Source organism: Varroa destructor, unplaced genomic scaffold, assembly GCF_002443255.2.
Source record: "Varroa destructor unplaced genomic scaffold, Vdes_3.0 BEIS01000001.1, whole genome shotgun sequence".
NCBI classification, from domain to species: Eukaryota; Metazoa; Arthropoda; class Arachnida; order Mesostigmata; family Varroidae; genus Varroa; species Varroa destructor.
Window position 1 is genome coordinate 48,161,734 of NW_019211454.1, and position 15,223 is coordinate 48,176,956.

The window sequence follows — 15,223 nt, forward strand, 5'->3', positions numbered from 1 at the left end:
TTGCTCGTCGTATTCTAGTCGCTCTATTAATTTCTCTGTGTACGTATGCGATCTTATGCTGAACATACAACTTTCTGGATGTATATGTATATATATGTTCGTTAATCTTCGTCGATTAACAGGTGAATTATCAGGCTAAGTTTTGCTCCATGCTGTTCAGTACTCACAGACTTAAAAGGAGATCTGCAAGTCTCTTCAATCTAGATTAGATCTCACTGCAGGATAACTTGCTTTTACATGATCAGTTCTTTGACGACAGTTTTTCTTATCATCTACGAGCCCGGAGATTCAGCACTTCACTAAATGGTGACCCGTACCGATCCTATTGGGAAGTATCCCAACGTCGTTTATAATGCTCCGGGTGGGATCCGTGACAAACTCGGCACAGAAGTTGAAAAATTTTACTTCCTTGGTTTCCTGCGAATTCACTCCTTATATGTAGTAGGCATGCTTCAGTCGATAAGCTACAGGTCTAGATTATCTGAAGTATCGACTGAAACTTTTGAAGAAGTATTGTCATATTTCATTATTGTTTTTATTTCTCCGGTTAGTGTCCGGGTTTACGAGATTATCGGGTGTGCCTGTGGATAAGGAACAGACTGACATGACCCGTATCACTGTTTTGTGGGAGTCTCATTCACCAGCGACAACTTCGGAAGAGAAAGAATTGACATCAATTTCAGTTTTTCAACAAATCCTATAGATCATCGTTAATCGAAGTTAATATAGACCCTACGAAGTTTCATTTTCTTGACTGTTACGGAGTGCACATTGGCCTGAACACGCTATGGTTCGTGCGGCGTTTTCGCTGATGCGTTGGGACACTCTTTGCTATGTAGACTCTCCGCATATTTGTCTTTGCAAACGACAGTCGTGTCGTAAAGTCTCCAGTAACGATCGCTCTTTGTTGCACTTACTCATAGAATACTTCGTTTATTAATGCACTCCTATTAGGTGCTTTTTAACAATTCATTCGGTGTAGCGGCCGACAAATATCGTGACGATTAGCGCTACGGCTGCGCCCCCGGCTATCAGTGCACTTACCTTACCTAGGCAGTAGCACGCAGCGCCCAGACTATTGATGTCCTTTGCAAGATAACCATTTTTCTTACAAAGTTGTTTTTTTTCTTTATGAGGGTCTCCGCCGAGTTCTGTAGCTCTTCCATTGTTTACGCTCCACCGATGCTACATTTTTTTGCGTTGTTCTTCTATTTTACGCAGAATTTCCAAATCATAACAGTATTAGCCGTGGTGGAAGCATTGAGCTATGCGATGCATTGTGCAATTGACAAATCACTGAATTTACTTTGGTCCTATCATTGAGATTAGCTGACGTTATACTACTGCATTTTAGGCGTCTACAGTCGCTGCATATAAATAATTTTACGTTAGTTTTTTTCTGGAAAAAATAGGGGTATCCGTGCTAGACTCATGTCGCTTTCTTGCTAGCGTCGCGTGCCGTTGTCTCTATAATGGCCTTGTATGTCACTGAATGTCCTTCATGAAATCCACAGGGTATTTCTTCGTTCTGAAGAGGAAACAGAATAATATTTCGATGGATAAATTAGCGCACGTTCGTTAGTTAGCCGATTCCAATTAACCGGCGACACACAAAGTATGGCAGCAACGTTTTATCATGGCGAAAATAGAGTCACATAAAAGTATCTTGCATAACAACATATAAGATGTCTACATATCAATGCATATTGGATAGAATTCAAGAAGCTGCAACATGTACACGCTCTGTATGGTTGCGTGGAAAGTGTACCCTCGACAATATAACCATATAGAAAATTTACTCGAGCTGCAGTAAACTTGCCTGGCTCGTGCCTAAATGTTGTCAAACTTATCATAGACGTACATGTATTTCAAGCCGCAAATTTTGAGTAAACATTTTTTCTGTGTACTTCTTTACATAGGTAAAATCCATGAGACTAATACCTACACGAGTAATACAAAATAAATACGGCGTTATCTTCTCAGATCTGAATATAGTTCAGTGAGTGACAATCAGATACAAGATGAACATCTGCGAGCGTGTCAAACATATCCATCGTGACGATAAAATCTGACGGGAATGGATACGACTGCAGATGTTCAGTTGTTTACAGTTAACCTTCATATATCCGAAGAAACTTTTCATGGTTTGGAACGGACGACAATTCATTGACATCAACAGGCAAAACTTCTACGCAACTAATCATTTACCTTTGGTAAGAGGCTACTTCTGACAGTCCCAATTGTATCTAATTACGAATACGTAGAACGCTAGCACTTCTCGAATTAGATTCATGTGTGACTATGTACCAGAATTAAGATGCCCCCCCCCCCCCCCCATATGATGACTGATATCATTGTGTGAAGTTGGACTCACTCATTGTGACGAGCGATCGTATTTGTCACACAGGTCAAAATACGGACGGGATCTTCTGTGTATAATGGCGACAGCCATCCATCCATCCATCCTATCTTGTTTTTAACTATTTTACATGCGTCAACTTCGTTGCGTTAATGTAGGATTGCGTTGGCGTCTGAACGGAAACGACCGAGGACAGATGGAATGGACGCTTGAAATACGCATTGACCTGCTGGGGCGTTAATTCAATAGGTGACCCATGCAGCCCCACACGGTCATGTATCTATACTGTTCGCACTACACTGGACCATTGGGTGCAACTATAATTTTGTAAACGAGCAATAGAAGGAAAAATAGCAAAGGCCTTCGTTTGTGTTCATGGATCACTGTTGGAAGAAACGTTAAAGTTACTCAGGGGAAATAATCAATTGAAACTTAAGGGAAGTTCTCTCTAGATACTCTCGTTAAAAAGTGTCAACTGGTAAGCCTTGACTATGGCTGTACACACGCTAAAGCACAATCGGTTCTGTTTTGTTGTACGTAGTGTTTACATTGAGGTCTTTACTTCGTTCAGTAGCTATGGAATCAGTTCGAGTATTGTCTTTAATACCGTAAACATTTTTCTCTGAGTGTCAAACGTTTTCGCAGATTTACCCAAAATAGCGTGTAGAGCTTAATGAGACGATTTCAATCGTGTATATCGCTTTTCTAGATCCTATCATATCATACGCTTAGCGTTAAACTTTTCAATCAACAATAATGCTTATCGGAGGACTGGGATTGCTAGGATATGGTCTATTAACTACTTTGTTCGACGAATGCAGTAACCAACATCTTCACATAATATTCTTATCACACTCGTACTCTAGGTGAAACGCATCTGAGGTCCGTAAAGCCTTACATTGTACTCTTGAATGAAATTTGAAAACCTAGAATGCCGTGATAGGCTTATTTTGCGACCATACGGTTTCCAGTTAACCGTCAAGTGACCAAAAGCTAGACTATGCCGTAACGTTTCGCCATTACATCAGTTATAAGCAATGGATATTAACGTAGCACCGATATTATCAAACCAGAATGAAAAAAAAACTTCATTTAGGCATGCTGTGTATAAATATATATATATATATATCTATAGTATTTATAGTATATATAACATCTAAGGCTTGAGGCATTATTAGCTGCCCGCATATACTGGATCGTACGAGATCTGAATGTACGTATGTCTCGACGAGGTTCGCGTGTTTGGCTAATGCATGTTTTATCCGCCTCCTCTTGTCTCTACGTATTATAAGGTTCTATCGATAATAAATCTATATAGGGCTACATAGTGAAACCTACCACAACCCCTTCTGCAGTTGAGCCTACACTAGAAGACAAACGCAGACACGTGTACTCGCGTACGCATGCTTGTCAAGGCTGTTCTCGTGAACGCTCATTGCTCCTGCTTGGCAGGACCCACTTTTAATACGGGCCTAATACCGTAACACAACGAATATTTTGCTCGTGAGAGATAGTTCCAATGTGCCTTCTATTAATTTCTGCGGAAATTAATAGAAGAATAGCAAGTATGTACCAATATTTTTTTCGTAGGAAAAAACATGAGTTGTATCAAACCAACGTCTATCTAGTTCAGATTGCGAGATGAGCCTTTTCTGGCGGATCAGAACGAAACTGCTTTGTTTGAGGAGGCTGGTACATGAGGCGGCGGACGACCAAATGAGTCGAAAACAACGCCGGACCAAAACCGTTCTTTACTTGCGGCCAATTAAATACAGAATGAGCGATGAGACGGTCCAGAGACATAATCCCAATGGTGAGCAAAAGTGCCTGAGGCATCTCTGTAATGTGGAGGTATTCGAACTGAACATGTATAAATGATATATCAGTCGTTCGGATTGTTCACGTAACGTACACACGCTGATAACAACACGCAACAATGATATGTATCGGAACAGCACGAGCAAGTTAATTGAAAAAAATAGCATACCAACGTGAAGACTTTAACTTATATCTCTTTATTGTAAAAAAATAGCAAGTCATGCATACGATATACAAGGGTTTGATTATACGAAAACCTAAAATGGACTCACGTAATTGTCAGGGAAGGTGGATTAGATCACTTTCCATCCTTCGCGATCCTTTACGAAAACCCACAAATATGTCCTTTTAGGGATTAACATCAGGAACGCGCATTATAATTAATACCTTTGCAGTGATCAGGCTACAGTATGACTTCCTGGAGATGGGCGATACCTTGTAACTAAAGATCTTCCTATCATTTACAATTATAATAGGGGTAGTATATTGAAGCAAACATGCTATTAAAAACAAGCGTCAGAATCGTAAGATTCGGCGCCATAGCAAACGTGGGTCCATTCAGCAAGTTAATACACTGAAGCTTATGAGGTGGACTTAAATTTTGATTGGAGAGCTTCTAAGCGACGATCAGCGGTAAATTCTTACGGCCCACGTTTCCCCCGAGCAAGCTTCAGGCACCTGAGCCACTCAATGAAACCAACGCATCTGATTTACATTTGATTTCAGCCTTTGTCAAATTCTGTATTAAGGTTCGATCTTCGAGAAGCAAGCGAACATTTATTTCCAATTCCGATGGCTGTGACTTCATGCGGGCTCATTGTCAGCTATAGGAAACCTGTTTCTGGACTAAGCGTAAAAGCTTCCAGGGTCAATACTTCAATATATCAGTCCTACAAAGACTGCTCCTCTTTACTTGTTTGCAACAGCCGTGCCAATATGCGCAATTGATGGCATTGTTACTAGTAACGAATGCCATCAATTGCGCACGAATGAGCACTAGAGCATTTTAAGTGTTTCATCGGCTTTTTACGTTAACAGCAATGAGACATCCATTCCTCCGAAAACTCCGTAGGTACAAATTAGAAATATTTACATGATTGATAGAGCGTCCTTTTGCGTTTCCTATGTTACATGTCCACAGTCAAACCAGTTGTTTTCAGAGTGTGAACCCTTTGGCCTCACAGTGTGTAATGTTTTTGTCTGAAACGCATTACTGCTAACTTCGTTGGCCAAGGTAACAAATTGAACATCCTACCATTAAACTTTCCTCTGCATTAATAGTAAGGTTGATGTACGCATGAGTAGAGAGCTAGATATGCCGCGAATGTAACATAAACTATTGTGCGTCCATGAATTACAGCCCATTAGTAAGCACGCAACCGGTAGCACAGCCATGGATTTCTTCATAACAACGAATTTACGGGAAAGTTTGGCCGGGCTATGGATCTAGCTACGATCTAGGAGTAACTGCTTCCATGATACGACAATAGTTAGCAAAAAACATACATACAAATCTCCTCTTGATGCAACTAAATGTACGATTTAGGTAAACAAACAGTAAGAACACAACCATTTCTCTAGATGGCTATCTTCGAAGTGTTTTGAGAAATCGTTGAAACAAACTTTTTTCATGACATGCTGGCTTAAAAGACGAGGATAGATGAAACCTATATTCACCTGAAGCAGAGCGAAAGGTGCGCTAATCTTCTAGTTTGTCGTAGAAGTGGCACTCACTCACTCACTCACTCACCTGTCTGGGACGTTTCCTGCCTAGCAAAACAGTTTCTGCTAATGTATTAGAGAGAACTGGTGTTACTTTCTATTCGCTAGCTTAAGTAAGATTCGGGAAGAAGGTATGAAGTTGTTCTTCTAAGCAATCTTGACTTAGCTACTAGGCAGCTGCCACCAGAGGGTATGATCCAAACGTTATCCGTCAAATATTACGAGCATTCCTCGATGGTTCTTGGCGACGTAATAACGAAGCTTTATGTGTTCTATCGCCTACTCTCCTACCACGTTTTTCGTATTCAGATTTGTCATACAGTGGGTTGGCGCTAATGCTGTTTGTTATTTACTTGCTTGCAACAAGGCTTGAGGCAAATGATGGGACAGAACGCAACAGAAACTAATTAACTTGTATAAACTTAGTTTAGCTAATTATTCGAAGTTGGGTTGTGGTACCAGTTACGAAAAATCGTAATAAACCTTTTTTTTGCCGTAAACAAAAAAACTCGCTGCGCCCAAAACTGCTTTGAATTCAGAAATTCATATGTATGTTAGCGATCCTTAACATTTCCGTTTTCGATCAACATATGCCTGCTTGCCCAATCGTTGGATATCAACAGATTTGAGATATCTTAAGGGTGAATGCGCCGCGTCAGAAGCTTACGTGTCCGCTACGGGTTCAACAATAGAAATTGGCTGGTACTGATCTTAAAGTTCGGCTGGTGATTATCTCTCGACATTTCGTAAACAGTGTACCCGTTCAAAAAAAAAATGACAAATAAAATAAAAGTAACAATTTATTTATGTTTATGTAAAGTATGTTATTTAGGCCTAAGTGAGAAGATTTTCTACATCGTTTGCTGGAGTAAATTGATATTCATATCTACAATGCTTTTTCGTGTTTGTACTGTTGTGTAGGCCGCACCTAGGTTTACAAGCTGTCGAAATATGAAGTTGCTTAAATAGACGATCGGTCGAATGCGTGTGTTCTAAACAAACAATAGACTTTATTAACGTCCCATAAACTTTATTCGATTACCACTCACTACGGGAACTTACTTCAAAGTTTAATGCTTCATTGCGAGGGAGAAGAAGTAGGTGACACGCAAAGATCGCCATGTTGAAGTGAAGGTAGCGTCAGATATCGAACGTAACATGAGCATTGTTCCTTGCGACGTATCTAAACGACATTTGTCAAAGCAACCCCTCCTCAAACCACCTCCCAAGCAACCATCGATATTGTTCCGATTTTTAAAGTATGCCAATCGTCAGCGGGAAAAACTTTTTCTATATTTTCTTTCCATACGTACACGTATGACCGACGAATGACATAACAAAAGCTAATAAAGTAATAATAAAAATGGGTGCGGAAGCTATATATGCGACTGTATAAAGCAAATGCAGGAATGGCAGGACAGAATAACCTACCTGCCTCGTTTGAAACAATAAGAACGATGCAAACAAAGACAAACCCGTGGTTTATCAGGCTGGTCCATCAGAATCATTAGAAACTTAGTCGCACCTAAATATACAGATGGTTGGCTCAGGCGTCTCTGATCTGAAATCTCTGATTGAAAAGGGTCAATGCTGCATCTTCTAGGTCTGACAGGAATGCATAGGTACTACACAGTTTATGCAGAAAGACAAAACTGAATTAATGCTTTATAAATTGCTAACTAGCGAAAAGTTGATACCTGAATGAAAGCTTCAACAGAACATATATTCCCAAACATCACTTCCCCTAAGTAAAGTACACGCCTCATGTAAGAAAGGCCATCTTGTAAACCAATTCAGAGGACTGCACAAAATGAGAATGAGATTTTGCACAGCTGTAGAAACGCATTGACCACTGAGACACGGACTTAAGTTATAGATCTGAGTGAACAACCGTCAAATCGAACAGTTTGTTTGTGATAAAATCTTTCTCAATATAACCACAGATTTTTCTCAGTTCATTTTCCTGCGTATTGTTTAAATTACAAGGGTAAGAAGCAAATTTGATATACGTCATAGCTCCACGCATAAATAGTAGCGTCGATGTTATCCTGGAATAACCGATAATCTTGTCCCTAGGAAAAGCGTGGACGGATTGTCGTTTTTAAGGGCGCGGCATAATTGAAGCTAAGAAAGCCTGCCGACGCGTGAAACCAGAACGAAATGATTTTTATTCAAGTACAGACTGTTCGATGCCATTGAACCTAAATGCAGACCTGCTTGCATATCAGGATGCCAACCGATAACATCAAATCGAGAGGTGTTATTATACCCAAATCACGATGATCAGTCGCACGCCGCAGGACAACACTAGGTACTGATAACGGTAATAACAGCGCGTGCAATGTCCGGAATCGCTGGACTGAAACAACGTTAATTGCTATTCATACGTTCGCCCCAGCATGTACGTGCGAAACATGAAATTGTCCTGTAGCACGGCACGTGAAGGTGCTTATTTGCAGATGGTGTCAACGAAGGCTAAACCGCTGAACTGGTAGTGCTAGTAAAGTGTCCTGATTTCTTGGAAGGAAACTGTATTCAATGTGACAAATCGATGCAGTTGTAAGCAATCGCCGATATCTGGGCATTAACTCGTTTGAGGCTAGGCCTGATTTCCGAACGGCCAGTAGCCGTGACAAGATAGATTAGCTCATGTGATTATAAGGCGAAGGGTGCAATTTCTGATTAGTGATTAGAGAATCCCGCCCCACCGTGATACCAAATAAAGATATTGAATTTGATGCTGAATTCACAGGGGTAATCTGTGAAAAATATAAAATCAACCAACTATGGAAGAAATCCGAGATAAAGTTTAGAAAGTCGCGCGCATCGTACGTCGCACGTTTGTAATACCTTCAGACCTATTCATGAAAATGTGTCGTACGAAGTAACAGCTCATGAACACACGTTATTTAGTTTTTGCCAACTTCATTAGAGGATGATAGATTATAGGAAAGTGACGATGGAACGAAAACGAAGCCTCGACCTTGAAGCAATTAGTGCGCGGTGGTCGTAATGAAGTGTCTTTGTTGTGTGCTAAACATGTCGATTACAGAGTGTCTGTCTATATATATATACAGTGTGATGCGATTCGTCACGAAAACCATCATTTCTTAGCTCGGCGATTTGTAGAGAAGTGTCTGCGTCTGCATCGGCGAATGGGCCCCAGTAAGCAAGTGGAAAATTTCAAGCAAATGATGGCTCGCCAGTATTGGGTGTACGATTCGGTTATGGCGAACTCTAGACGAGCGTCAACCGGAAATCCGCGCGCGTCCATGAGAGTGCAAATGGCCTTGTGTCGAGACGCATGCGTAGGTAGCACAGCGGGATTTTAAGCACATCAGTCACTATCGCTGTTTGCGAATGAGCAGTTTCTCAAATAACGTTCGTGCAGGTACTAACGAGTCGTCCCTACTACATCGATTATTATTCGCACAAGCTGATGGATGTACACACGCAATGGCCGAGTTAAGGAACTGTCATTTCAGTGGCGGCTCTCTATATAGTCAAGGGTATAATTACAAGCCCTGACCCTTCAGTTTGGCCCATCATCTGGCTTTTCTCTAAACAACGAGTCTCTCGATTTTAACAATTTACTCTCCTTTCATAGCCACTAACGGAAGCGACGATACACTTGTACTGCCGGCCGGCCGGCACGTATATTGTTAATTGAGGCAACACCTCATCCTCGCATAGAAGTAAGGACAAAAATTTTCAGTACGGGTAATATTGTTACCCGTTATTATCACACGTAATAATGTCTATATATATTCCGCGCAGACTCCGGTATTGCATTTCTACCAGAGCATACCATTGTCTTGGCCAGTGATGGAACATTGGCTTAACTTTTTCTGTTACTGCCTTTTGGTAAGATCGTTTCCTGTCACGGTTCGTTTTTTTCAATGACACTAACAGATGTGACCTGTTAGTGCGAGATCAAACATTTACAAATGGCTAATCCATCATCGCTAGAGCTATAGGTAGCGCTATTTACACTGGATCGGCGACGTGGTGTGGGGCTATTTAGCTATACTGTCTTAATATAGATACGCACTTATTATAACAAGGAACATAATAAATGACTCCAGGAAAGTCGAGAAAGAACGTTATCCTTTCTCGTCTTTATTAGAATCGAAGCACTAATTAATTAGTATCGCTTTAATACCAAACACAGGGGGATATAATGAATTCTATTAGTGAATATAATGGGTTCTATAGTATTATATGGATTCTATTACTGCAGTCAGAGAATGCCTGCAAGAGAAAGAACCCCATAAAAAATGCTATAAAAAAAGTACCAGACTACCATAGCAAGTACCTGCATGTGAGGTCTGCAGGCAGAACCTAAATATTATCCTAATGTAAAAAACACTGTTCTTTACAAGACAATATTATAGCGGGAAACGTGTGGACAAAGACACAGTTTTTTTTTCATGTCTGACGAGTAACCTACATACGCTCTGAGGTTGAACGCCACAGGCCCATCCCCTGGTAGGCTTGTTCCAGAGCCACTGTGCGGGCCTTATAGTGTTTTTACCTTCAATTCGGTACACAGCATAATAGCGTAACGTGAAACGGAACTTACTATTGAGCATGTTTTACGTCGTAGTGCGGCGCATAGCAGCTTCAAAGAGATCGATTCTTTGTGGGGATGGGCCATGCCTAACCTGGATGCATGAGCTTCTCAGCCGACCCGCAGTGTGCCCTTGCATGCCCTGGTGTTGTCATTGCCAGTGTTTGTTATTGTTATCCTTGTATTAGAAAGGTTCTGTGGATGTTATTCTTTTTATGCTTGCCCTATACAGGCAATCACACGACAATATATAGACAGGTAGGGCACTCGGGTTCCTAGTCGAGTATGCGTCTACTATTTCTAGCTATTTTTACTTCATTATTTTACATTTATATCAGTTGTTATAGTTCTCAGCGTAATCACACTGAATAAGATGGTTGTTGTTATGAATAAAAACGCCTAAATACGACTGCAAATAATGGATTCGTATCAGCGACAAACGAAATATACCCCCCAGAACGCCCTAAACGACGAAGTGTTTCTTAGCGAAACTACAAACTATATTAACCAGCAGATATAAATGTGAACGATTTTTACTTCGTATAATACAATGTTGATAGGTAGATAACTGCACAGAAACTTTCAATGTCTATGCACACCCGCACAAGCGGTTTTCGCTGAGAAGCGTGTGCCAATATTATTTTTATATCAATAGTCACCTGTCAGCCCGTCTCATCTAGAGGTTTCGTTATGAGAGACCCTTGCATTACGTAAGCCATCATATTATATATGAATCATTGTATTTCTATTAAAAATGTGTAATGATTTTATCAACTTACCTTCACGCTCATCGAATACATAGTGAGACAATAGGAGAGAAAAAGCTTTTGTTGGCAGCAGAAGCTAGCTTAATGGTGTGATTTCCCTGCTATCGTGTTGCCGCCATTAGTTTCAGAATGCCACAGCAAGAACGTAATCGGTTATCTAGACCGCTATTGAAGTTATCCATGAGTACGCCAATAGACTTGCATTTTGTTTATGACCTGACATCACCTCCCTGCCATCTATGGACTTATTTGAAGTAGCTATACCTATGCATCAGTTCAGACCTGCAATATGTCGTTGTACGATCTGGTCGGTTTGAAGCTTAGTTCAGGTTAATTCAATTATCTATCAATTTACATACATAAGATAACTGGGTCAGTAAGTGGACGCTTCATTGTGCTATGCTTTTTGCGGGCCGCTCAATGATCAAATGGACCCAGCTTTTGTGGTAATGAAATGTGTCGTCAATGTTTGCGTACGCTCATTTCAGGAAGTACGGAACAGTCTCGGATCTAGACAAATTGGACAACACCTTAAAAAGCTACGATCGCCGGGCTTTGCCTTCAGGATATCACGACGGTAAGAAAAGTATAAATATATTGCGTTTATGTGGAAGAGATATCTGAAAATACGATGCATTTCATAGAGATATAAGGGGCAATTTTTCAATACACTAAATGACGTATGCTTTTCTATTTCTGCAGTGAAATAGGGTTTAAAATAAGGAGAAGAAATAATCCGACACGGGCTCTTTGTAAACAAACGGTTTGTATGAAGCTGAACGTTTAATAGATAATGCCAATTTTTACTAAACCCTTTCTACGCATAATTTCCAGTAGGTCGTAATACACATAATGCAATACTGTTACGATGTTTTTATCAGGTTTCTTTACATCAAGTAAATAAAAGCTCCACTAAATGGTATTTTACCTGAAAGCAGACGTCTAAGTGACGTCGGCGATATTCTATATGCATTGATCCCTTGCCCCCCCAGCGTGCTTATTCATTGCGGTTGCCGTTCGTCACAATGACGGTTTGATTTGCTAAGTACTTCTTTAAATTCGCGTACATGTTTTAATACTGATCGTGAGTAAAATGAAAGCGTTATTACAGGCTTGAATTATTATTACAAGTGTTACCTACAAGCTTGTTGGAGTCTCATTCATACACATTCTATATAAAATCCGGTTTATCTGAATTGTGAGCCGACTGTCGGCCAAAAACCCCTAAAAACTTGAAGTTCCAGAGAATGTCACAAAGTTGTCTAAAAGGTTTATCTGCGAGTGTTTCACAAGTCCAGCATATATTGAGAACATCTATAGTTACGTATTTTTTTTTCGCATATGTAGCTAGCCATGGCATCAGCTTAGAATAGGCACAAACCCTTTGTCATCGTTCGAACTAATATTTACTCTAAACGGTTTTGCCAATAGGTCCTCAGAAGCCTCGCACATAATTTAAGGACGACACATTCATACAAAAACAAAGACCGTGGCTTTATTCTTGCTTCACATCTAAAAACACTTCAGGAAAAGGCTTATCTAAAGAAATAACCCAGCGACTGATTTAAACGGAAATGAAATAACTTTTAAATTACGCATCGCTAGCAGACGAAATTTGGCAGGTAAATATTACAGTTTTCTAGAAACTTGCACCTGAAAACCGCCTCAGTTCGCTCCAGGAAAATGAACATTTTAGAGGAAAAAAGTTTTCTAGTATCGGTAATAATTGCTCAGCAGTGAAATTTCCGTTTCTCAAAAACGGTAGAGGTGCGAGTGATGTATTCTACGTGCAATTTGCAAAAAACGCGCACGAAGCATGCGGTCGCCATCACGAGACATGGTTTAATCATTGCTGCCAGCCGAAAAGGAACCAGGCGAAAAAAATAGGATCGCCCTAAAGTGAAATTGAGTCTGGTGGCTGTCCTTAATAGGTTCAGACGTAAGATAATGATAATACTCGACCATAAAGGAGATGTTCGCCAAAATTAAATAATGAATGCTGTCTGCTATAGGCTTTCCGTGCTTTAAAAAGGGTAGTTGGCGAGCAAGCATAGTTCATTATCGATTGATGTCGGTGGAAACATCACGTATGTGAAGCTAGCGGGGCGCTGGCACAAGTGTACAAAAAAATGAAGGGGAACATTTCTAACAGATACAACAAAATTACCATCCTAGTCTAGCTAATTTCAAAGTTAAACAATTTGAATTCGTTTGTACAACTTAATCAAAAGTTCAAACGTTGCAAATAAGTGTAAGGAGTAAAGAACGGCCAATCATTAATGGTTATCTATAGGCCTTATTCAACTGGCGATAAAGATTCTCTCCTACGAAGAGATATTGTATACCCAAAAACAGTTTCTAATTTCCACATCGAATTCGAAGAGACTTAGTTTGTCATTTTGGGCGGGCTTTCGAGCCCAGTAACTCGAGTCTTTAGTTATTATATTCAGCAAATATTGCCGCGATCGATATTTATTACAATTTATCACAATAGTACAGTTAAACCTGCAATAATGTTAAATATAGTCGGGTCGGTAAATTTCGCAGGAACCATTACTTTTCTCACTCCGGATACTTGGAGAGCTGGCGACTAGCAGCAGTAGTATCGTCAGTCGCAAGTATTTGTATCGGTTTATAAACAGCGAAGACATTAGCAATAACTGCCTTTCAATCATATTCTGAGAATATATCCTAAACCTGGTTTGCTTTCCCGTGTTCGCAAGCTCTACAGACAGTAACCATTCTGAAAATACCATGGATGGCAGGCGAGCTGATAGGTTAAAAAACTAAATAGGCCACATACCTACAACTGCCTTTCAATGACAACGTTCTTTAGCACTAGTATTTCAGTCGGCATAAACTTGTTCTGCTTCGCCAAACAAGCAAGGCCAAATTACATGAAAAGTCATAAAGGTTCTTATCTGGATCGAATAGTTTCATACAATTTTTACGAAATGCTATGGAAGTGATGCTCCTACATTAAAAGCCGTCTCCTGATCGGCTCCTTGCGGCCCACACAGAATCAGACAGACGTTTGCAATGGCGGCGGCATGTGTTCGCCAAAGCGGAATAAACGCAGTATCTACTTTCCTATATAAGATAGTTCATGCACTTTTGCAGTATTATACGCTGTGTGCTATTGGTAGCCGTTATGGGTCGTAATAGTGACATCGCAATGCTCCAGCAAAGCTATCCAATCCGCTCTCTCCAAGGTCATCTTTTAAACGACATTTGTACGCTTTTGCCTTCGGTTCATAGCAGAGCAGTATGTTCTTTTTAACAGCATTGATCACAGCATTCACTACCAGCTTAAGTAGGAGTGCAATACATGGTCTGATGTAAAATTTACGAAGCGTCTCTCAAAGGAATACTACCACAATAGAAAGTGAGATCCTCTGCTTGGCTTCGTAACAGCTTAGCAACTTTACTCGCTTTTGAATAGCTTGTGTAGCGTCGAAGTGGCGCGCGGGGCACGCGTCGAAAGCGAAGATTCGTCGCCGTAACAGGGAAGCCCTTGCTCTCGTTTAGAAGCAAATTGTATTTTGTCCTATACGCTTTTACAACGTTGTTGTTGTGAGAGTCTCGCCATGTTGGGATCCTCGCACGTCTTCATTTTATCGCGTTGCAGGTAAGGCAACACAAAACCTATATAACAATGTTACTTGCTACCGGAAACGCTGCTCGCACCTGCTTCTTCAGATCTGGCCTTATATCACGATAATCAATATGTGATTGTTTTACCTCGCCATTCTTCCTGCTTCCCTCTAATGATAAATTTTAAGGTAGTCAAACAATTCTTCTAAACGAACCTTATAACAGCATACTTCATTTCTAAAACCTCTTGGCAACTGTATTTATAACTATCTGTCCGAAGGTTACAGAACTTTTTTTTTTTAGTTTCTGCCGATTCACCTATATATGGTCACTGTAAGTGATATAACTATCGCGTCCCCCGTTCACAAGGGAAATGAAAGCACTCAGCCACAA

General features: G+C 40.4%; 1 protein-coding gene across 9 annotated transcripts in view; it reads left to right on the plus strand.

Annotated features, from left to right (window-relative positions):
* The window catches only part of LOC111255352 (glycine receptor subunit alpha-2-like), a 108,234-nt gene that overhangs the window by 29,694 nt on the left and 63,317 nt on the right, over positions 1–15,223 (plus strand). For 5 of the 9 annotated variants that reach the window (XR_015327031.1, XM_022817239.2, XM_022817238.2 and 2 more), the window contains one exon: positions 11,725–11,813. Coding sequence is in view for 5 of the 9 variants with exons in the window: in XM_022817239.2 (XP_022672974.1) it covers positions 11,725–11,813 (89 nt within the window). In the remaining 4 variants the exon portion in view is untranslated. Of the gene's footprint in view, positions 1–1,943; positions 2,214–8,956; positions 9,208–11,012; positions 11,180–11,724; positions 11,814–14,407; positions 14,865–15,223 lie in introns of those variants that run through there. The other 4 variants (XM_086988032.1, XM_086988038.1, XM_022817241.2 and 1 more) reach the window with 4 other exon arrangements.